General features: G+C 33.0%; 2 protein-coding genes across 2 annotated transcripts; both read left to right on the top strand.

The window, feature by feature from the left end:
• Positions 1-9,406: 9,406 nt before the first annotated feature.
• LOC107135102 (olfactory receptor 4P4-like) lies at positions 9,407-10,246 on the top strand. Its single transcript, XM_015477053.1, has one exon. It carries the CDS (start codon positions 9,407-9,409, stop codon positions 10,244-10,246), a length of 840 nt encoding a protein of 279 aa, XP_015332539.1.
• A 9,421-nt stretch (positions 10,247-19,667) lies between these two features.
• On the top strand, positions 19,668-20,585 carry LOC107159099 (olfactory receptor 4P4-like). The gene has a single exon (XM_015505641.1). The coding sequence runs from the start codon at positions 19,668-19,670 to the stop codon at positions 20,583-20,585; it is 918 nt and encodes a 305-aa protein (XP_015361127.1).
• The last annotated feature ends 2,125 nt before the right edge of the window (positions 20,586-22,710 follow it).

Below are 22,710 nucleotides of genomic sequence, written 5' to 3'. Positions count from 1 at the left end.
ATAGCAAAAAGAAAGTGAAGTGTTAGGAAAAATTATACCACTCACATGGACTGTGGAAGCAAGCAGGGGTTTCCATCCTCATTTCCAATAAAGAAGAATTCAAGCTAAAATCAATTAAAAAGGATAAAAGACACTACAAACTACTCAAATGAACCACATACCAATAAGACTTAACAATATAAATATATATGCCCCAACAATGGAGCATCTAAGTTTATCAAACAAACCTAGATAGATCTTCCAAACAAAAGCTGAACAAAAAAACTATAGAACTCAATATTTCGATCAATAACTTAGGCTTAACTGACATATATAGAATATTTCACCCTTTAATGAGGAATAAACTTTCTTCTCAGCAACATATGGATCCTTCTCTAAAATAGGCCTTATACTATGACACAAAGCAACTCTTAGAAAATATAAAAAAGTAGAGATACTACTCTGCATTCTATCAGATCATAATGGAATGAAACTAGAAATCAATGATAAAATAAGAAATAAAAGCTATTCAAACACCTGGAGACTAAATAATATGCTACTGAATAAACAATGGGTTGAAGAAGACATTAAGGAAGAGATTTTAAAAATTTTAGAGGTGAATGAGAGCACAGATACAACATATTAACATCTCTGAGACACTATGAAAGCAGTTTTAAGAGGAAAGGTCATTTCATGGAATTCATTCCTTAAGTAAAGAAAAAGTCAACAAATAAATGACTTAACATTATATCTGAAAGCCCTAGAAAAAGAACTAACCTACAGAAGCAGCAGAAGACAGAAAATAATTAAAATCAGACCTAAAGTGAATGAAATTGATATAAAAGAAACAGTTGAAAAAATTGACAGAACAAAAAATTTTGTTTTTTTGAAAAAAAAATAAAATTGACAAACCCTTAACTGTGCTAATGAGGAGAAGGAGAGAGAAAACTCAAATTACTAATATATGGGATGAAAAAGGAAATGTCATAACAGACACTACAGAAATACAGTAGATAATTAGAAATTATTTTTTAAAATTTGTACTCCAATAAAATGGAAAATATTCAAGGCATCAACAAATTTCTAGAGTCATATGTTTTGCCCAAACTGAATCAGGATGATATACAGAATTTAAACAGATCAATTTCAAGTGACGAAATAGCAGATGCCATCAAAATCTACCAAACTAGAAAAGCCCAGAACCAGATGAATACACAGCCTAGCTCTACAAGACCTTTAAAGAAGAACTAATACCAATACTCTCCAATTTATTTCAGGAAATTGAAAAGAGCACTTCCAAACTTATTATATGAGGTCAATATCACTCTGATTCTAAAACCAGGCAAAGACACAGTCAAAAAAGAAAACTTCAGACCAATATCTCTAATGAACATAGATGCAAAAATTCTCAATAAAATTCTGGCAAATCGATACAGAAACATAACCAAAAGATCATGAACCACGATCAAGTGGGATTCATCCCAGGGACACAAGGTTGGTTCAACATATGGAAATTAATAAATGTACTCATCACATCAATAGATTTAAAGAAAAGAATCATATGATCATCTAAATAGATGCAGAAAAAGCATTTGACAAAATACAGCACCCATTCATGTTCAAAACACTAGAAAAATTAGGGGTAACCGGAACATATCTCAACATGATAAAGACTATCTATGCTAAGCCCAAGGCCAACATCATTCTAAATGTAGAAAAATTGAAGGTATTCCCAATAAAAATTGGAATAAGAGAGGGATGCCCTCTTTCACCACTTCTATTTAATGTAGCTCTTGAAACACTGGCCAGAGCAATTAGATAGACAAAAGAAATTAAAGGGATACCCATAGGAAAAGAAGAACTCAAATTGGCAATATTTGCTGATGATATGATTCTATACTTAGAAGATCCACAAAGTTCCACCAGAAAACTTCTAGAACTAGTAAATGAATTCAGCAAATTAGCAGGATATAAATTCAAGACCCATAAATCAAATGCAATTCTGTATATCAATGACAAATCTTCAGAAAGAGAAATGAGAAAATATACACCATTTTCAATAGCCTAAAAAAATAGAATACTTGGGAATAAACTGAATGAAAGAGGTGAAAGATCTATATAATGAAAATTACAGAACCCTAAAGAAAGATATCAAAGAGGACCTTAGAAGATGGAAAGATCTACCTTGCTCTTGGATAGGCAGAATTAATATTATCAAAATGACCATACTACCAAAAGCATTATACTGATTTAATGCAATTCTAATCAAAATTCCAATAACATTCCTCATAGAAATAGAAAAGGCAGTCATGAAATTCATCTGGAAAAATAAGATACCCAGAATAGTGTAATCCTTAACAAGAAGAATGAAGCAGGTGGTATCACTATACTAGACTTTATACTATACTGCAGAGCAATAGTAACAAAAACAGCATAGTTATGGCAGCAAACAGACTGGTAGACCAATGGTGCAGAATAGAGGACACACAGACTAACCCACAAAATTCAATTATTTTATATTAGACAATATGTAAAAAACATGCATTGGAGAAAAGATAACCTCTTCAACAAATGGTGTTGGGAAAATTGGAAGTCTGTATGCAACAAAATGAAATTAAAACCCTATCTCTAACCATGCACAAAACTCAACTCAAAATGGATCAAGGACCTTGGAATAAAACCAGAGACCCTGTGTCTAATAAAAGAAAAATAGGCCCTAATCTCTGTCATGTGGAATTAGGCCCCAGCTTCCTTAGTAAGACTCCTTAAGCACAAGAATTAAAATCAAGAATCAATAAATGGGTAGACTCAAAATAAAAAGTTTCTTCTCAGCAAAAGAAATAATCTGTGAGGTGAAAAGAGAGCCCACATCTTGGGAGCAAATCTTTACCCTTCACACATCAGATAGAGCACTAATCTCTAGGATATATAAAGAACTAAAAAAGCCAAGTACAAAAAAAAAAAAGCAATCAATAAATGGGCCAAGGACCTGAAGAAACACTTCTCAGAAGATGATATACAATCATTCAACAAATATATGAAAAAAAATGTCCATCATCACTAGCAACTAGAGAAATGCAAATCAAAACTACTCTAAAATTTCATCTCACTGAAGTCAGAATGGCAGCTATTATGCATACAAACAACAATAAGTATTGGCGAGGATGTGGGGAAAAAGGTACACTCATATACTGCTGGTTGGACTGCAAATTGGTGCAGCTAATATGGAAAGCAGTATGGAGATTTTGTTGAAAACTTGGAATAGAATCACCATTTGACCCAGCTATCCCTCTCCTTGGTCTATACCCAATGGACTTAAAAACAGCATATTACAGGGACACAGCCACATCAATGTTTATAGCAGCACAATTCACAATAGCTATACTGTAGAACCAACCTAGATGCCCTTCAGTAGATGAATGGATAAAAGAATGTGGCATATATACACATGAAATATTACTCAGCAATAAAAGAAAATAAAATCATGTAATTTGCAGGTAAATGGATGGAGTTGGGAGATGATAATGCTAAGTGAAGTTAGCCAATCCCCCAAAAACAAATAGTAAAAGTTTTCTCTGATATAAGGAGGCTGATTCCTAATGCGGTAGGGAGGGTGAGCATGGGAGGAATAGAGGAACTCTAGATAGGGCATAGGGTTTGGAGGGGAAGGGAAGGAGGCATGGGGTTAGAAATGATGGTGGAATGTGATGGACATTATTATCCAAAGTACATGTATGAAGAAGCTGTATATTTGAAAGAGGGGGAAAGAGAGAACATAAGAGAGTGAGAGAGAGCAAAAGTGAAGGACGAGATATAGTCCAAAACCATATCTCTGGTTACCTACTACCTCCAGCCACACCCTACATGTCTGGTGTTACTACATGAATTGATGTGAAAATACTTTGTATAGAATCAGAGATATGAAAATTTTTGCTCTATATGTGTAATAAGAATTGTTATGCATTCTGCTGTCATATATAAATTTAAAAAATTAATTTAAAAAAAGAAGTGATGGGTGAGGCCCTGTTCCTTGGTCTATCATGAATGGAAGTTGAATTTTGACAAATTATTTTTTCTATATTGATTAAGGTAATCACATTACTTTCGTGTTCGATTCTGTTGGTGTGTGTCACACAAACTTGCACATCCTTTACATGCCAAAGATGAATCCACTTCATCTGGATATATGATCATTTAACATGATTTTGATTCTTGATTTGGAGGATTTCTGTGTCAATTAAATAAATAATTTTTCTTAATATTTATCTTCTCAGGTTTTCAATGTCTTCATTAGTGAATATTAGCAAGCCCTAAATTTTTAGGACTTTTTCTATTTCTTCTAGGTTATGCACCATAGTGGTGCTATATGATTACTCATTATGTATCATATAATTGGTCATTTTCTCTTGTGATTTTGTTTTCTTGTAGTTTTCCTCAAAGTCTTTGGTGATGTAATCCCATGGATTCAGTTGTTAGAGCTCCATTTACACTTCTGATTTGACTAATTCATGTGCTATTTTTTTCTTAGTTGGCTGAATTAAAAGTTTGCCAATTTTATTTACCTTTCAGAAAAAAAAATTCATTGAACTTTTTATTGTTTTATTCCCTTCTGTTTATAGACATCATCTTATCCCAATTAGAATTGCCATTTTCAAATGGTCAAAAATAACAAATATTGATGAAGCTGTGGAGAAAAGGGAACTCTTGTGTCATATTCAGGAGAGTATACATAATATAGTTGTAATGAATAGTAGTACATAAGTTTCCCAGGTAAAAATAACTACTGTACGATCAAGCTACTCTTTTTTTTTTTCTAGCTACTCTTTTTCTGGGGATATATCCAAAGAAAATGATATGAGCAGATCAAACATACAGCTGTACACTCAGGTTTAATATGACACTATTCAGAATGCTTAAGAAATAGAATCAGCCCTGATGCCCATCCACACATGAATGAATATAGAGATGTGGTATATACCCACAATAGAATGTTATTCATACATTAAAACAATGATGTTCTATTATATGAAGCAAAAAGGGTGGAACTAGAAATCATTATTTTCAGCTGTATGTTTTAAAGAGGGGGAAGAGAAAGCACAAGAGAGTGATAGAGAGCAAAAGTCAAGGACAAGATATAGTCCAAAACCATGTCTCTGGTTACCTACTACCTCCAGCCACACTCTACCTGCCTGGTGTTATTACCTAGGATTCCATTTAAATTATTAATCCACCAAATAGATTAATGCACTATTGAATTTATATCTCTCATAATCTAATAATTTCACCTCTGAACATTTCCTGCATTGTCTAACACATGAGCTCTTTGGGGGTACATTTTTAGATCCAAACCATATTATAATTTAATACTTAATTAAATAAATATTTAATTATTAAATGCAAAGAATATGCATTCCTTGTTCAATATGTAGCTTTATCTATGCCTTTATATACCTTTAAGTTGTCCTTGAGATCTTTTATGTTATTTCTACTTAGTGCCAGCTTTACCCATCAGTATTAGAGTTGGGGATATTGAAATCTTCCACTTTGAAGGTGAATTCATTTGTTTCCTCAGGTGGGTTTATTTAACATTGTTCCATATATCTTGGGACTATATTATAAACAAACATATCAGTTAGGATTGCACAGTGAGAGAGCAGTGTCAAATGCTGTAATTTAACAGGAGTTTAGTAAGAGTCTATTTTCAAGCTGTGCACAGCTATAGGAAACAGCCCACGAAGGTGTGATATCCTGGGGTTCAGGGAATTTGCTATGCTAATGACAGTACAGTGATTATTCAGAGAGGTGAGGAGATGTGAAAGGAGTGATATAAAAATTGTAAAATAAAATATGTCTGTAGAAGGACATTGCATAGATCTATGAGGATGGTCTGCCATGAACTAAGGGTTATGATTTATGTAATCTGTTCCCTTAGCATTTACTGATTCTTCTTTTCCTCTTTTATTCAAGGGGGATGAAAGACAAAACGAAGCAAAAGAGTAACAAATAAAAATAAGGACAGTAGTTACTATATATTTTACAAAAATATGTATTATATATACTTAATCAGTATTCAAATACTACTACCTATTAACATAGAAGAGTGAACATGGGCTCCAAACTTCCAAAGGGCATAATTAAATGTTGAGTAACTATTTTGAAGTGTTTTTGTAATGGCAATGACTCTGAGGATAATATTGATGAGAATATATCAATGCTCTTATGATAATTTCTTGGTTCATTGATAAAATTAGGTGATAAAGCATTTACAATTTATTAAGTGTATATTACATGACATCAGTGAGTTTGGACTTTAAGGAAATTATTCTAGTTCACAGGGTGAAATTATCACATTATCAATGCTACAACATTACAGAATCACTCATGTCAAGACTCTAAAGAGAAATAAAAGAAAGCCTTAAAGCTATCTGTATGAACACTTTAATGTTACTAGCTTTATTTTTACAAATATAACTATACAGGCTTTTTTATTTTGGGGAAAAATTAAATGCCTATGGGAGTTTTTCCCTCTGGTCCATCTTAAGTCTTTTATTTCAAAGTATTCCCAGTAATGCAGCCCTAAAAGCTTCTTGTGCATTGAAGATCCAAAAGGGGAGACAGCTGGTGTCTATATCAATTTGCTGTTTCATGTTACACAGAAAGGTAAGAAGAATTAGCCTGAAGAACAACCATGACATTGCAGAGAAATATAAAATAAGAGATAATATTAGCAAAGATTTTTTTAAATGGGAAAATATTTGAGGTTATGGACATCTATTTACATAAAATTTGATTTTAGTAAATATTAATTTTAATTTTTAATTTTAAATTATTCTGGAATATTTTAAATGGTAGTTCTTTTTTAAGAAAAGACACTCAGGAAAAGCTGGATGGTAATTTGAAGATAAATTCATTTGAGGGAAAAAGTATTAAACCTTTGATTTTGTGATAAAACAAGTATTATAAAAATATGAGATTTTGAAACACAAATACTAATTAGATGTAGACTTTTCTATTTGAATTTTGTTGTAATACTTCTATTTGGAAAAAGAGGAAACAATATAATAGCATATATCTCATTGGGCCATGGTGAATATATAATAGATAAATAAATAAAAATTTTAACACCATGCCCAAAACATATTAATAATTATGGTTCATAAACATTTTGTGTCAAATGATTAAGTCTACATCTTTCTACTTCACATTTTTTTCATTGTTAAAAATATGATAACTAATTACACAGAAAAACATATAAAATTATTCCGCATATTCTCTGGACCTTAGTCATCATCCATTTCTGAAGAATGACACTTTAAAGGGCTTTTCTCTTTTTTTTTTTTTTTGGCAAATAGAAATTGGCATATTTTTTGCGAACAGTTTTGCATAGGAACCTTTCTCCAAAAATTTACATAGTAAAGGAGAGACTTTGGGGAAATAGGCTTAAAGTAAAAGGTATGTGATCCAATGAGCTCAAAATTCTTCACTCCTATACCCTTGTGTTTTGATGAGAGAAAGAGAGAGAGAGAGAGAGAGAGAGAGAGAGAGAGAGAGAGAGAGAGAGAGAGATCTTAGAGGCCGAGACAAAGACATTGAAAACTTTTAGTATTGTAAGAACAGAAAGGTTTTACAAACAGGAAGAGAATGGTGGATATTGCAACATGAGGTGGCTTTTTCAGAGGGCTCCTAAAACTGCTCTGGGAACTGCTTTGAAGCACCTTTGTCCACATAGTTCTATAATATCCTAACTGATCTCCTCTCGTTGTAACTAGGACAATCCTGTATCAATGTTAAAAGTACTGGTGCTTTTATCAATATCAAGAAAATATTTTGAGGCAAGATTTCCACTTTCTACAGTTTTAATTTTGTACTTTTTTTTTACAGTTTTGTTCCATAGTTTGAATGAGAAATTATCCAGAAATTCCTTTGTCTTTCAACTGACATATTTTTTTTCCACAAAATTTTAATCTGAAATGAGCACAGCAGCACTCATATTTTTCTGTGTACTTAACATGTGTTTAAAATGTATACTTCAACACTTTTCTCTGTGGCAGACAAAATCACAGTAGATGGAAACATCAAGATAAAATATTGATTTTCATTTCCTTTTACAAGAGTTTGCTCCTCTGAAAAAGATTTCAGAGGGTAGGGCTGTTCTATGGACTTGTTACCTTGTATTATATTTCATTACATGAACTCATCTCTCTGCTTAATTAGCAGAGCATCCAAGAGGGGCACTTACTGTCATGCTTCATTATGAAGGGATCTGCCCATGACAGCAGAATGGTCCCTCACTGTTTCCACTGAGAGATTACAGAGTCTGAAACAAAGAATGGTTTGCTGATGAGGATATTGAGATCTTGGTTAAAGGTGATGATTTGGATGTATTTGCTGTCTGTTCACAGATTCATGGTATCAGAATAGCTGCACTGCTCTGAACTTATGATTAAATAAGCAAGGTACATGAGGTTCTTCAAATTGTCGTCAGAAGACTACAAGATCCCTAAAATGTTTCTAATGCATTAGCAGTAACCTCTAAAAGATGACTTCAGAATTCTTAGAAAAAAGGTAAGTTTTCATACAATAATGCACTGTGTCCCTCTATTTAGATGTTCAACATTGCTGCCCAGAGTTCTTTATTTCCAGCATCTCCATTTAGTGAGCTTTGACCAAACATTCCACAGAAAGGCACTGAAGCTATTACCAGGCTATTTTTCTACTAAAATATTCTATAGTATGATTAAGTGTCTTGCATCTTTAAAAAATAAATCTTAATTCTACTGGATTTATAAATTAACAGTGAGATGAAAGCTACAAAGTAATAGGAAATGAATATCAAATTTTATGGATAAATTCTATGTAAAATATAGAAGGAAATATCTTTCTTAGTATTATAGAGTTAAAAAAATAACAGAGATAATGAAAGACCCCCTGTTTTTTTTACAGGAGTGTAAGCAGCTGCAATTCCATTTGATCTGTGGAATGTTGAGTGCCAAAAACCCACCCCCCAGGGTTGCACAGCTCTAAGATTCATGGAATCTGGCATCAGATACAGGTTCATATCTTTAGTCTGCTTTCCAATAGTTTAATGATTTTGTGTAATTAACCGACCCCTCCTATTTCTCTATTATTTCATGTGTAAAATGAATATCAGAACCTTACTGTGTTTTTATGAGAGCTAAATGCATTTAAAAGGTTTACAAAAGTCCTAGGTATAAAACCTGCTTTCATTAAATATCATGAGAAGTAAAATGATTATTTATATCTAAAAAAGTTCTGAAAGATTAACCCCAAATAACATCTGTTACTACTATATATGTTTTTAATTTATAAATGTATCCAAACATAAAAGCACCTATTAAGATATTGTGTTCTGTTTCATTTCAGATGAATTAAGTTTCTGCTGTGTATGTGGATTCCAGCTGACTTCATGGAACATCCGAATAATGTCACAGAATTTGTTTTCATGGGGCTTTGGGGAAATAAGGGAATCGAACTACTCTTCTTTTTCCTCTTCCTGCTTTGCTACCTGGCAGTCTTAATGGGGAACTTCATCAATTTACTCACAATCACCTGCAGTCACCTCATCGAGCAGCCCATGTACTACTTTCTGTGCCACCTTTCCCTCATGGACCTGTGCTACACCTCCACTGTGGTTCCCCGGCTTATCAGGGACTTGGCGGCAGCAAGAAAAACCATTTCCTATCACAGCTGCATGACCCAGCTCTTCACAGCCCACTTTCTGGCACGGGTGGAAATATTCATCTTGGTGTCCATGGCTTTTGACCGCTATGTGGCCATTGTCAAGCCGCTGCACTACATGGTCATCATGAACCGGAAGAAGTGTAACCTGCTGGTTGCGGTGGCCTGGGGGGTGGGTTTTTGGCACTCTATTGCTCTATTGCTCATGGTTCTCAGGCTGCCTTTTTGTGGCCCTAATCAGATAGATCACTACATATGTGATGTGAAGCCTCTTTTGAAATTGGTCTGCAAAGATATTCACATTGTTAGTATCTTAGTGATCGCCAATTCAGGGATGGTGGTAGTTGTGATTTTTCTTGTTCTAGTAGCTTCTTATATAATGATTTTATATAATCTTAGGACAAGGTCATCTGCAGGGCGTCGCAAAGCTCTCTCAACCTGTAGCTCTCATGTAATGGTAGTCATTTTGTTTTTTGTGCCCTGTATTTACACCTACGTACTACCTGCAGGTAGTGAGAACAAGGACAAAGAAATCTCTGTGTTTTACACTGTGGTTGCCCCATGCTGAATCCTCTCATCTATATACTCAGAAATATGGAGATGAAAATTGCCATGCAGAAGGTATGGTCTCGAATGTCACATGGATAAGTAAAGTAAATAAGGAGACATTCATGATGCTTTTCTTTTGTGTCCCCAGGTCTGCTATCATTTGAGAGTCATAGATTCTATGAGTGGAATTGTTCCTAAAGTACTGATTTCTCTTTTTATTTAATGATGTGTGTTGTTTTTAAGTGTCTAGATTATTTGCTCCTGTCATTAACAAACATTAATAATAAAATAATTGAGTTAATTTTACACTGACTTTCCTAATTTGAATCATTCCTGTCTCAATAGTCAGTCATGTCAACTTCAAGGAAAAGTCACAGAGGCAGTTGCGTGTTTGACTTTAGTACCAGGGTCTCCTTTATTCACTTTTCAAATCTTAGAACTTTTGACATATTTAACTATTCACTTTTTTTTTCCCCTCCTGAATCTATGCAAAACTCTACATTATCTTGGGAAAATATTATGTCCTTCAAAAAAAAAAGTTGGCTCTGATTAGTTATCTTAACCATACTTTTATTTTAGTTGACTCATTGTATTATTTTTCCACAGAGTATTTGGATTTTCCTTTCAGTACAGAAACATGGTGTGTGGAAATGAAATTTTGTTGTGTGATGATTGTGTACATGTATTTATGACATGTGGTTCTTGCAGATTTTGAGAACATATCGATTAAAGTACACATTCTATCAAGAAGAATACTTGCAATAAAACTAAAAAAAACAAAACATTGTATTATCACTTGTTTGCTTTTTTCAAATGTTCACAGAGTTTTATTGGATAAATTTTGATAATGTTACATGATTAGACAACAAAAAATTTTATCAGTTCAATTTTTCTTTAATTGCTTGGTATTTCTCCTAGAATTCACTTTCCAGCATGTTCACAATACCTTGTATATGCCAAAATATCTGTCTAGTTAATATTTGGGAGAAACATAAAATGTTTTGTCATGCATATGAGAATAAGCATACATATTCAGCAAATTTTATTGCATGGGAATATCAACCATTACTAAATTTTATTAAATGGTTATCTTAAATCACCTGAACCCCATTCATACTAAGAAACATGGTACTTGAGAACTATCAGAAATACCAGCATGAAAAGTAGGTTAGAAGTCCTGGTCAGGAATCAACATGGATTAGAAGCCAAAACTAACTGAGAGGGATTTAGTTTTTATTTGACATCCTCCCTTGACCACATACTTCTTCTTCATCTTCTTTATAACCCTCTTTCTCTTTCTCTAGATATACACTAGAAAAGCTTATTTAGATACTTTCAGGGTATTCTAATATCCTTTGTAAAACCTGAGAAAGTCCTGTGGTTTTGACCGCACGTCCTTTATACCTCAAAGCATTTCAGATTTTAAATAGTCATCATTTCCTATGTACCTATGTCACCAATTTTCCCAGAGTATTTTGATTTTGCTAAACAATTATTAGAATTGCTTTAGCTAAGGTTTCTGAAATGGTCTTATTTTATTTGGAGTTAATGGTATTTTTGATATACAATGAGCTACAAAATGAATTAAACTCACAAGGGGAACTTGGCCTAGTAGTGGTATATGGCACAAGAGGATGCAGGGTTTCATGTAAATTTTGGGCCTCTATATTCTTACCCAGCTCATGTTTTCATTCTCCTACCTTCTTTATAATAGCTTTAATTGTTGAAATCTACCACACACTAATGAAAAATAGGTTGTTCTTTACAAAATCTTTCAAATATAGAACTAAAGAGGAGTTTTCTGAACTCTTATTGGCTATTAATCTCTGATACTTACAATAAAATTTTCTGTATATTTCTTAGAATTTCTAAGTAGACAATCAATTCATTGGGTTTAAAGACCTTTTCATTATGTTTTGCTCAATATATGTGACTATGAGTTTATAATGTGAGTTTGAGAAATAAGATAAGTATGTAAATACCAGTTGTATAGTTTGTACTATTAACTAAAAATCTAAAATTGCAGTTTTATTTTTATATTTTTCCAGATTTTTTCAGACATGATAGATTAAAAAAAAAAAGTCTATGTTATGTGATGGTTTCACTTATACATAGGTTGCAAAATGTTTATAATAACCAAGTTAAAATCTCATTTATAATTTCATTAACAGTATAAAATACTTAAGGATGACTGTTACTAAATACTCTATGAATTGAACCCAGGGCTTCAGGTATGCTGGCAAGTACCCTACCACTAAACTACATCCCCAGCCATTGGTTACAAAATGTGAGCAAGACATGTGTACTGCCAACTGAAAACTTTGTTAAGAGAATCTGATGACATGAATAAATAGAAATAGACATGCTCATGAGCCAGAGAACATTGTGAAGATCTAAATTCCCCTCAAATTGATCTCTGGATTGAAACAATTTCAAATAAAATCTGAGTGGGCAGCTTGTCTAATTTTGAAAATTTATAATTTTATATGGAAATGTACAGGAAGAAGATTAGCTTCTACAACTTACAAGAGAATAAGTTTGGAGAACTTATATCATAATCTTATATAAAAATACTATTTTCAAAAGCATAAAAATGATAAAAAGACCTGACAATGAAACTCAAGAGTAGATTTGGACTTATATGATTATTTTTTAGCAAAGTTAAGTCAGGAATTTGGGAAGAAAAAAATAGCTTTTGCCACACAGGGTGGTGAAACTAGTGGATGGTTTTGTACTATATACAGAACAAAGAAACAATTAAACAAAAAATAACTCCTTTATAACTTAAAGCCAGTAAAAATTTAATTCACAATAGATCGTAGACATGTAAAATTTAAAAGTAAAGCATTTAAAATTATATGTAGAAGATTTTATGATATTTAAATAAACAATTAGTTTTTACATGAAATAACATACTCATGAGCCATTAATAAATGATCAATTGAACTTCATTGAAATTAAAATATTTACAAAAGAAAGAATGTGGCTTTGGTTGAATTACACATTTGAAGCCTTAAATGCAATACCTTTCATATTTCTAGGGTATCCTGGAGTGTGTGTTTGTAGGGTGAGGAGGTTAGAGGGATGACAAGCAATCTTCCGTAAAGTAGTTTTAATGAAGTTTGGTCACCAATGAGCATAATTTTGAAGTTGAAAAACTGTACAACACAGGGTTTTGAAATCTTTTTACTAAAGTAACTAACTTATTTACTCAGGAATCCTTAGCTTTCAAAGTCTTGAAGAAAACTCTTCAGAAAAATCTATTTCATCATTTTTCTGATATCTAGCTGTTTAAGCTAGCTCTTAAGACTCTAGAAGCTTCTGTGTGAATAATAGTTATGTCAAGTTACAAGTATAGAATATATGATGAATGTAAAACACCAGTAATCTCTTTAAAAAGTTTTACTATTATTTTGCTAAATAGTTTAATACCAATAGTATCAGGTATATGTAATTGGATTTCCTGAAGTTTTAAAAGTCTGAGGAATTATAAAATCTATGGATTTGTCTATGCTGTTAATTACCCACCAACTGAATCAGTGCGTGTGGTTGAGGTGGAGCATCAACAACCATGGATTCCCAGAAGGAAGAACAAGTAGAATACAACTTTGCTGCCCTTTGAGTACCATCTTCCTCTGAATATTCCATATATTCTTCACCTTATGATGGATGAATTCTTTAACTCATGTACAATTATGGGAAAAGAAGCTTTATTAATTTATTTTTTATTTTTCCTTTTCCTCTTCTTTCATTCCTCAACCATCTATGCCCAAAGTGTTACTCTCTGTCAACAGTTAATTTATAACTAGTTGTAATCTTGTAGTTCATTGATTTTATTGACCTATTAACTCTCCACTACTTAGAATCTCAGTAATAGACCATGTCTGAAAAATGAACATCTGTCTCTGGTTCTCTTTGTCCATCCCCATCTCAGATGTTCCTAGAAGGTAACATAATACTATTATAGACTTTGTCATTTCCCTTCCCATCCTCAGAAATCTGGAAGAGCACAGACCAGGAACTGTCCTGAACTGCTCTGTCTGGCTATGGCATTATGGGACCTCCAGGGAACTAGTACCTAAACCAGATTAATCCACAGGTGGAAGGAACACACAAAGGGGCACCAGAAACCATTACCATGGACAGGGGCTTGGCTGCATTTAATCAAAATTGGTTTGAAAATCTCATGAGACAGGAATATAACTTCTTAGAGCTTTCAAAGACATATTAATTATTGCTTGACATTTAAATTTATATGTTGCTTTTGGTAAACTAATTTTCTTTAGGAAAAGAGTGCTAAGACTTAAGAATGTACATTCAATTTTGAAGGAATCTAAAATATCTTTTGATCATTTATTTAGTCTGTGCTCTTATTAAAAATGCTGTTTGATTGAAATTCAAATTTCCTAGCTTGCTTCCCTGATGGATGAATGTATATTCTTCCTTTGTTACTGATAATTTTAGCAAATATTTGAGGTCCCTTCCTCTTGGAAATCCTTAAACATTTAAGATCTGTAAATTTTGGGGGGAATGCTAATGTTGGTAAATTGAATTACTGTATAATTTTCTTAAATGTATTGTATATTTTGATGCTGAGATACATTGCTCAAATGAGTATCTTGGGGCTGAACATTTCCTGATCTTCACATAAATCCAACCTGGCAGTGAGACCTGATGGTCAGTGTATTACTGTGTTGCTCTGGTTGTGGGGAGTCGCATAACCCGCTGTGCTGGGGTGAGAATGTGCTTTTGTCATTGATTCTATAAATTTCATTATGAGTATTTGAACACCTTAGTAGCATATGATAATTTTTACTATAAAAAGTTTTATCATACTTAAAACTTACTGAGTATTATATGTAAGCAGAATTTCGATTAAGAACAAAATAATCATTAAGAACATATAAAGTAGGTTGTGAATTTCTAAGTTTCTAAGTCTTGTACTTTCTACATATTCCCACTAAGAAATTACCCAGTTTAGACTGGCTCAGTGTGCATGACATCCCAGCTACTCATGGGGCTGAGGCAGGGTGATGGCAAGTTTGAGGTCAGCCTGGGGAATCTAGCAAGACTCTCCTTCAAAATTAAAAATGAAAGTAAATAAATGAATAAATTTTTAATGTGCAATGAGTGTGGTTATCCTCTCATACTATCAGTATGTTGGCGTTAATGATATACTTTTTTCACCCTGGTGTATGCATGGGGAACATCATGGAATACTTTTATCTTTTAAGTTCTATCATCCACACCATAGCCATGAGTCACATGAATGTTCTTGGCAAGAGAAGCTAGGTCTTGGTCCTGATATTGATTGTCACCAATTTCACTGAACAATCTACATTAAGCCTGGATATTACTGTTGATAACAATCCACGTTTGGAATGGCAAATTCCTATCTCTGCTTCTCTTTGCTCCTCCTCATTCCCATCTCATATATTCCTGGAAAATAACCTACTACTATTCCACAGGCTTTGTTTTCCTCCCTCTTTCAGAATGCAGATGAACATAAAGCAGGCAGAATTTCCTGAAGTGCCCTGTGTAACCAGCATCTTGTCTTCTCCAGAGAAGCAAAGTTGATCCAGGCAAAAGTAGGTGAAAAGAAAAGTTACAGCCAGTAAATGCACAGAGGCACGAGGGCATTGCCTCTGATAGCCACTCAGAGGCACTTGATGAATATCTGTTTATGCCTCTGGGAATGCATGTTCTTAGAGTTTGCGTCTATTAATTCTTATATTGTCACAAAGTTTAAATTCTGCTCTTCTGAACCAAAATTTCATCAGGAATAGGTATAAAATGAATCACTCCTAAGACTTAAAATGGCATTTGCTTTTCTGAGAAATTCAAAATGTATTTCTTTGTTCTGTGAGGCTTGCATTTTTAATGACTAATGGATATTTATGGATGAAAACCTACAAAAGATTTTAAGACTGCTAACATTCAGAAGTGCTTGGAGAGAATTAACCTAAATGTGTTTGCAAATCTCTGTATGCTATTAGATTTAGAGACCTTGAGAAGAATTGGCAGGAAAGCAACCTTCCTCACCCAGTCTACCGCTATCCTGACAGTGAATCAGCCTTGATGGTCTGCGAATTACCCATGACACTGCTATGGAGGCTATACATGTTCTTTAAATGTACTGTATTTAATTTTTATTCTTAAGAATATAATTTCTTGAATATTTTCATTGGTGCATTGTAATTATACATACAGACAACATAATTTGTTGACTCTCTTTCTCCAGTACCTTCCTTTTCGTTCACCTCCTTTCACCTCCTGCATGAACCACTTGCACTATTCTACTGATCTCCCATCAGTTACGGTTTTCATTATTTTAATTACTACATTAACATTGTATATATAAGCGGGATTCATTGTGTGAAGGGACATAGCATAATGTGATAGATTGTGTTTCCAGTACTTTCTCATGCCTTTCACCCACCCTCTCTATCTCCTTTCTCTACTTTATTGAACACTATGATTTCTTTCATGATATAAGGCAATTTGATTACTATGAAAACATGATATCTAGTTTAAGTTTTTAGTACATATTATTCACAAGCAGAACAACAGATGAAAAGGAGAATAGGTGAGGCAAATATCTCATTAAAATCTTCAAGTTGCAGTGAACTTCATTGAGGCCCAACTTAGTGCTTTACGTACCTACCCATATTCTGAACAGCCTGGTTTAACTTTGACATCTTCAAACAGGAAAAATTATTCCCAACTTTCAAAAAACGTGCCACATTAAAGTGCATTATAATCATCAGATTAATCTAAGGTAAGTTTACTGCATGTTGTATTCTGATACCAGATGTAGCAAATTTGAAGTTATAAGAGCATTTATTTTTATTATCTTGATAGTAAAATCAAGAAGAATGTAAACTTTGTATTCAACCTTACCAAAGAAATCAAGTAATAATTTGAGTATAATTTTAAAATGCATCAAAAAGTTTATGTTAGTCACTAGCAATACCCAAACCAAAAAAAAAAAAAAAATCTCACAGTAATTTTAGTTTTAGCAATGGGTTGTTGAAATGGAAATTTCTCCTTATTACCCTCAGTATATCTGTTTTGTTATGTTACGTGTGCATGGCAATGTCAGAAACTGCTCATACAAAACCCAAGATAAAATTAATGTGTGATTGTTAATCATGTATGAGACTAAGGTGTTTTCATAATGTTTCTGTGTTCCTTATTATAATTCTGCATTGTGTGATAATATCTCAATTTATAGATGCAGAAAATGAAACTTACAAGAAGCTAACAATTATGTCAAGATTCACAAGTGGTATAGAAGGGAAGAAAGTTAATTATGTTTACTGGGTTCCTTGTTAAATTTTTCTGATGTATAAAAATGTCTGATGTATTAGGCTGATGTTTAATAAAACTAATGAAAATAATATTTACACAGTATCTATGTTTATATTGGGTGATTAACTTCTCATAAAATATTAGTAAGATTACTCTGATTTTAATTTTTACACTAATCCTAGATAACTATTGTAATAATGAAAATAATCTAATTATAAGGATAAAGTCCACTTACTGTATAATCTCTGAATATTATAAACATATAGGTACTTGGTTATTTTTATATATTCAGATGTTAATAGCTATAGAATAACTATTTAAGTCGAAACACTTCACTATCTAGTTTTTTTTTATTTCTCCATGCTTCAATCACTTTGTTGACAGAATTCTAGCCACATATGAAACAAATGCACATATGAAATATTATACTGTCACAATTTATGATGCCAATTAATTTAAAAATTGAAAAGCTATGATCAAGTTAATATTATGGCTTAGGATAGCAGTTCTCACCAATTGTATTCAACATGACTTTTCCCTCTGCTAACAGCAGTGATAATGAGAGCATGTTCCCTAAATATATAGGACGACATTTTAAGAGCCTTTGTGAGTAAAATATCCATTATGACCACAAAACAAGTCATAATCTGAATTTAAGAAATGCATATTTTGCTAAGTTGAAAAACAAAAAGTTACACAGAATTGATTAGAATACTAAATACTTAACAAACATAGGAGACCTGGAGGTTATTGGTATGGTGTTGGGGGGGAGGGAAGGAAAGAAAAGACATTTGGGAATAAAATTGCTCAGGCTGTGCTATGTACTTGTATGAATATGTCAAAATTAACCCCCCTCTTATTTATAAATATGATGTATCAATAAAAGGCAAAAAGAATGTTGGGTCACATGCTTATATTAACTTCTAGACACATTCACATAAATACTCAGAAAGACAACTTGGTTGGTGTGGTAACCTGTCAGCTTGCATCTTCTTGCGGGCTGAGATGAGGATTCTGAAGCATTTCCTCTCACTGCAGCCCTACATTGCACCCTATTCTGCTTTGGTAGCAAGAATGCAAATAGCTTAAATCAGGATAGCTTGAGAACCAGGATATTGGTCCCATAATATCTACAGGGCAGTATTTTATGATCCAAAGAAATAGTTGGATTCTCTTGATCTGTGCTTCCTTTACTGAAAATCAGGAATTTGGATACTCTAATTGATGGGAGAATTTGTTTACCAGCCTATTTCTCTAACTATAATCTTTATTCTGTTTTAGGTAAACTACGTATCTATTACTAATATGCCATCTCATTATAATCCCCTTAGTTGTAAAAGAATAAGGAAAATTCTGGTAAATAAATAAAAAATATTAAAGTCCTGTTATTATTAACTTTTTAAAATATGTTTTAGTTGTAGTTGGATATTTATTTATTTATTTTTATGTGGTGCGAAGGATCAAACCCAGTGCCAAACACATGCCAGACAAATGCTCTACTGCTGAGCTACAACCCCACCCAACCCCTGTCATTGTTAACTCTTGAGCACAATAAACGTGATAATTATTTTCATTTTGTTGTATAATATTGTTATATTATATAAATTATTATTTATATTAAATATGATTACATATACATCCATCTACACCTGTTAGTAAGGCTTATGTAAATATTTTTTATCTGTATTAATATATGTCATAGATTATATAATATAATTTATACAAAATGTCACATATACATACATATATATGTTTATACATAATGTCATATATATGTATATATATACATATATATATATGTATATGCACATGTGTATTTGGAATGCTTACAACAATACTAATGTCATAATGGGAGGAAAATTAAAAAATGGGTAAAAAAAAGAAAACGGGTGAAATATTTTTTCTTGAGAATAGACTTGTATAGTTGGAAATATTTCTTTTTGCACTGTATGATTCATTTTTAATGCCATACCTATTATCTTTTCATCACCCAAAGTGATTTTAAAGGCACAGATTTTAAATTTGTGAATGACTGCATTTGCTTATGTGTATATAAGTTTGCCATAGCAAATTCACATCTTCTTTCTTTTCAGATACTAACTCACATTTTAGAAGACAAACTGAGATATATGGAAAACCAGAGGAATGTCTCAGAATTTATTCTTTTAGGACTTTCTGATGAATGGAGCATACAAACATTATGTTTTGTGCTCTTCTTATTCTGTTACGTTGCCCTTTTGGTGGGAAACCTTCTGATCCTTATCTCTATTCGGTGCAGCCCTCTATTTCACCAGCCAATGTACCATTTCCTCTGCCACTTGTCTTCTATGGACATCTGCTATACTTCTTGTGTGACACCCAAACTGATTGGTGACCTGGTTGTGAAAAGGAAAACCATTTCCTATGGTAACTGCATGTTGCAAGTCTTTGCCATACATTTTTTTGGAAGCATCGAAGTCTTCATCCTCACAATCATGGCCTTCGATGGCTATGTTGCCATCTGCAGACCTCTTCACTACCTGATTATCATGAGCAAAGCAAGGTGCAATCACTTGGTTCTAGCTGCTTGGGCTGGTGGGGCTCTCCATTCCTTTCCTCAGTTGTTTATAGCAATCCAGCTGCCCTTATGTGGCCCTAATGAAATCGATCACTATTTCTGTGATATTTTTCCTTTGCTAAAAGTTGCCTGCAGTGATACCAGTACTGCTGGTGTCCTTGTGGTTGCTAATTCAGGAATGGTTACCTTAGTGACATTCGTGGTTTTGTTTGTTTCTTATGTCATCATATTGTGCACTTTAAGACATCATTCAGCTGAAGGAAGGCGCAAAGCCCTCTCTACTTGTGGGTCTCATGTCACTGTGACAATTTTATTTTTTGGACCTTCAATCTTTGTCTATCTTAGACCTCCTACCACTTTTCCAGAAGATAAAGTGTTTGCAGTATTTTACACCATCATTGCTCCTATGTTCAATCCCTTAGTCTATACTTTGAGAAACACAGAGATGAAGAATGCCATGAAAAAGTCTGGTGTCAAACATCCTAGATAAATTTTCAAGAAATGTGTGTAGAATCATGGAGCTAGAACTTGATCTCGGTGATTAATTACACTGTAGGTGTTATTTTATGAATAACATAAGTAGGTTTAGGAGTAAAATATAACTACTATCTAACACTAATCCTGTTGTGCAAAAATGAGTCAGAAATGTAGTTATTTTGTGGTTTAATTAGATGGTGTGAGTAGGGTTACATGTGTAAAAATAATTTAGGATGCAGTAACTGAGATAATTCTGAGCAGTGAATTATGACATAAAGAAGAAAACCTTAATGATAATTTAACTATAAATTTTAGGATTAGTGGCTAGGCTACGTTATGAAAGTTCTCTGTGTCATGTGAAAAGTTATACTCTATAAGTTAAATAATGAGCTTTAACTTGTGATAGGATTTTTACCTAAAAGATCTTCAGTGGCATTAGAAATCCATTATATAAGAAATCAATATAATAATAGTATAATAATAAAATTGGTTTAAAGTAGTTGCTGAGCATCAACTCTGCTGACTAGCATCACTAAACATTACTAGCAAAGGTAGCACAAAATTAATTACTCAGAATGTTGGTAACTTACTCATTGCTGTCCTATATTTGAGCATTTAAAAAAATTCATAAATGAAATGAAGCTTGAAATTTCAGAAATTAATAGGACAATAATTAGTCAATAATTAGAAAATAATAAGCGGGTCACTACTTTGAAGTCAGCCTGGGTAATTTAGTGAGAGCTTATCTCAAATGTAAGAAGGGATGTTTCGTAGTTCAGTGGTAAAGCACTGAATCAATCTGCAGTGCTGGAAAAAAAGAGAGAGAGAAAGAGGAGAGAGAAGAAGAAAAAAAAGAAGGCAACCATGCAGGAAAGAAGGAAGGGCAAATAAAGAGAGAAAAGATTAAATAACAAGATTATGAATAGGATTATAACTAAAATGAAGAGTTTTAGAACAAGTAAATACAGGAATCACACTCACTTCAGTGATTATATATAGAAAAAAATAAAGATGACAGAATGGTTTTAATTTAAGAACTTGGTAATTTACTATTTTGTCAAGTTAGTATGCAAACAAAATACTGTCTGATTTAAAGTTCTTTTTTTAAAAAAAAAGTAAATTTGGCTAAGTCTAAATGTTTGAGGGAAACATTTTAAAAATGACATTTTTGTAAGTGTGAAACTGGCATTTTATGGTAAAGGAAAACAACAATACTTCCTTTAAATTGGGTTTATAGGTTAAACAATTTATGTGTCTTTCTTGAAGAATAAATATTGATGGGGCTGGAGTTGTGGCTCAGCGGTAGAGCGCTCACGTAGCACATGCGAGGCCCTGGGTTTGATCCTCAGTATCACATAAAAATAAAGAAACAAAATAGCAAAACTTAGGAGACATTAAACAGATCAGTGGTTATCAGGGGTTCAGTGGAGAGAGGGCTGCATGGTTGGGGCCAGGAGAATTTTCAGGGTAGTGAAGCTACTTTGTGGGAGAATTTCATGATGAGGACATGTCCTTTAGTAGGTAAATGAGAAAACAAAATATAGTACATTCAAACAATGAAACGTTTTTGGCATTAAAAAAGCAATAAGTGATCATACAGTTGTCAAAACCCAGAGAATAGGGTTGGGGTTGCAGCTCAGTGGTAGAACGCTTGCCTAGCATGTGTGAGGCACTGGGTTCGATTCTCAGCATTGCATATAAATACGCAAAATAAAGGTCCATTGACAACTAAAAAAAAAAATATTTTTAAAAAACCCCAGAGAATATGCACAATGTGTGAACCCTAATTAATGTACACTATAGATTTTGTTATTAACAATATTAATGTTCTTATTTAATTAAATAATTTAATGATGCAAAATATTAATAATAAAGGACATACATAGGAACTTCCTGGACTTTCTGCTCATTTTTTCCTTAAAGCTGAAACTACTGTTAAAAATTTTAAAATGTCATGGGAACAAATATTTTCCACATTTTATGCCACTATATTCTCTAGACATTTGGAGACCCATATTTTCCCCTGCTTCCTAACACCTTGTTTTGTTTTGTTCTGTTTCTTGAGTTGTTTTTTTATTGTATAATTATCTATTGACAGAATATGCCTTATTTTCCTTCCCCTAAGTCAATCCACATTT

Source organism: Marmota marmota, unplaced genomic scaffold (assembly GCF_001458135.2).
Source record: "Marmota marmota marmota unplaced genomic scaffold, marMar, whole genome shotgun sequence".
NCBI lineage: Eukaryota > Metazoa > Chordata > Mammalia > Rodentia > Sciuridae > Marmota > Marmota marmota.
The sequence above is the reverse complement of the archived record's forward strand: the minus strand, read 5'-3'. Positions and strand labels throughout refer to the sequence as shown.

Bases quoted from the DNA above. Each gene is read 5' to 3' on its own strand.
- LOC107135102 (XM_015477053.1), top strand. From the start codon at position 9,407: ATGGAACATCCGAATAATGTCACAGAATTTGTTTTCATGGGGCTTTGG.
- LOC107159099 (XM_015505641.1), top strand. From the start codon at position 19,668: ATGGAAAACCAGAGGAATGTCTCAGAATTTATTCTTTTAGGACTTTCT.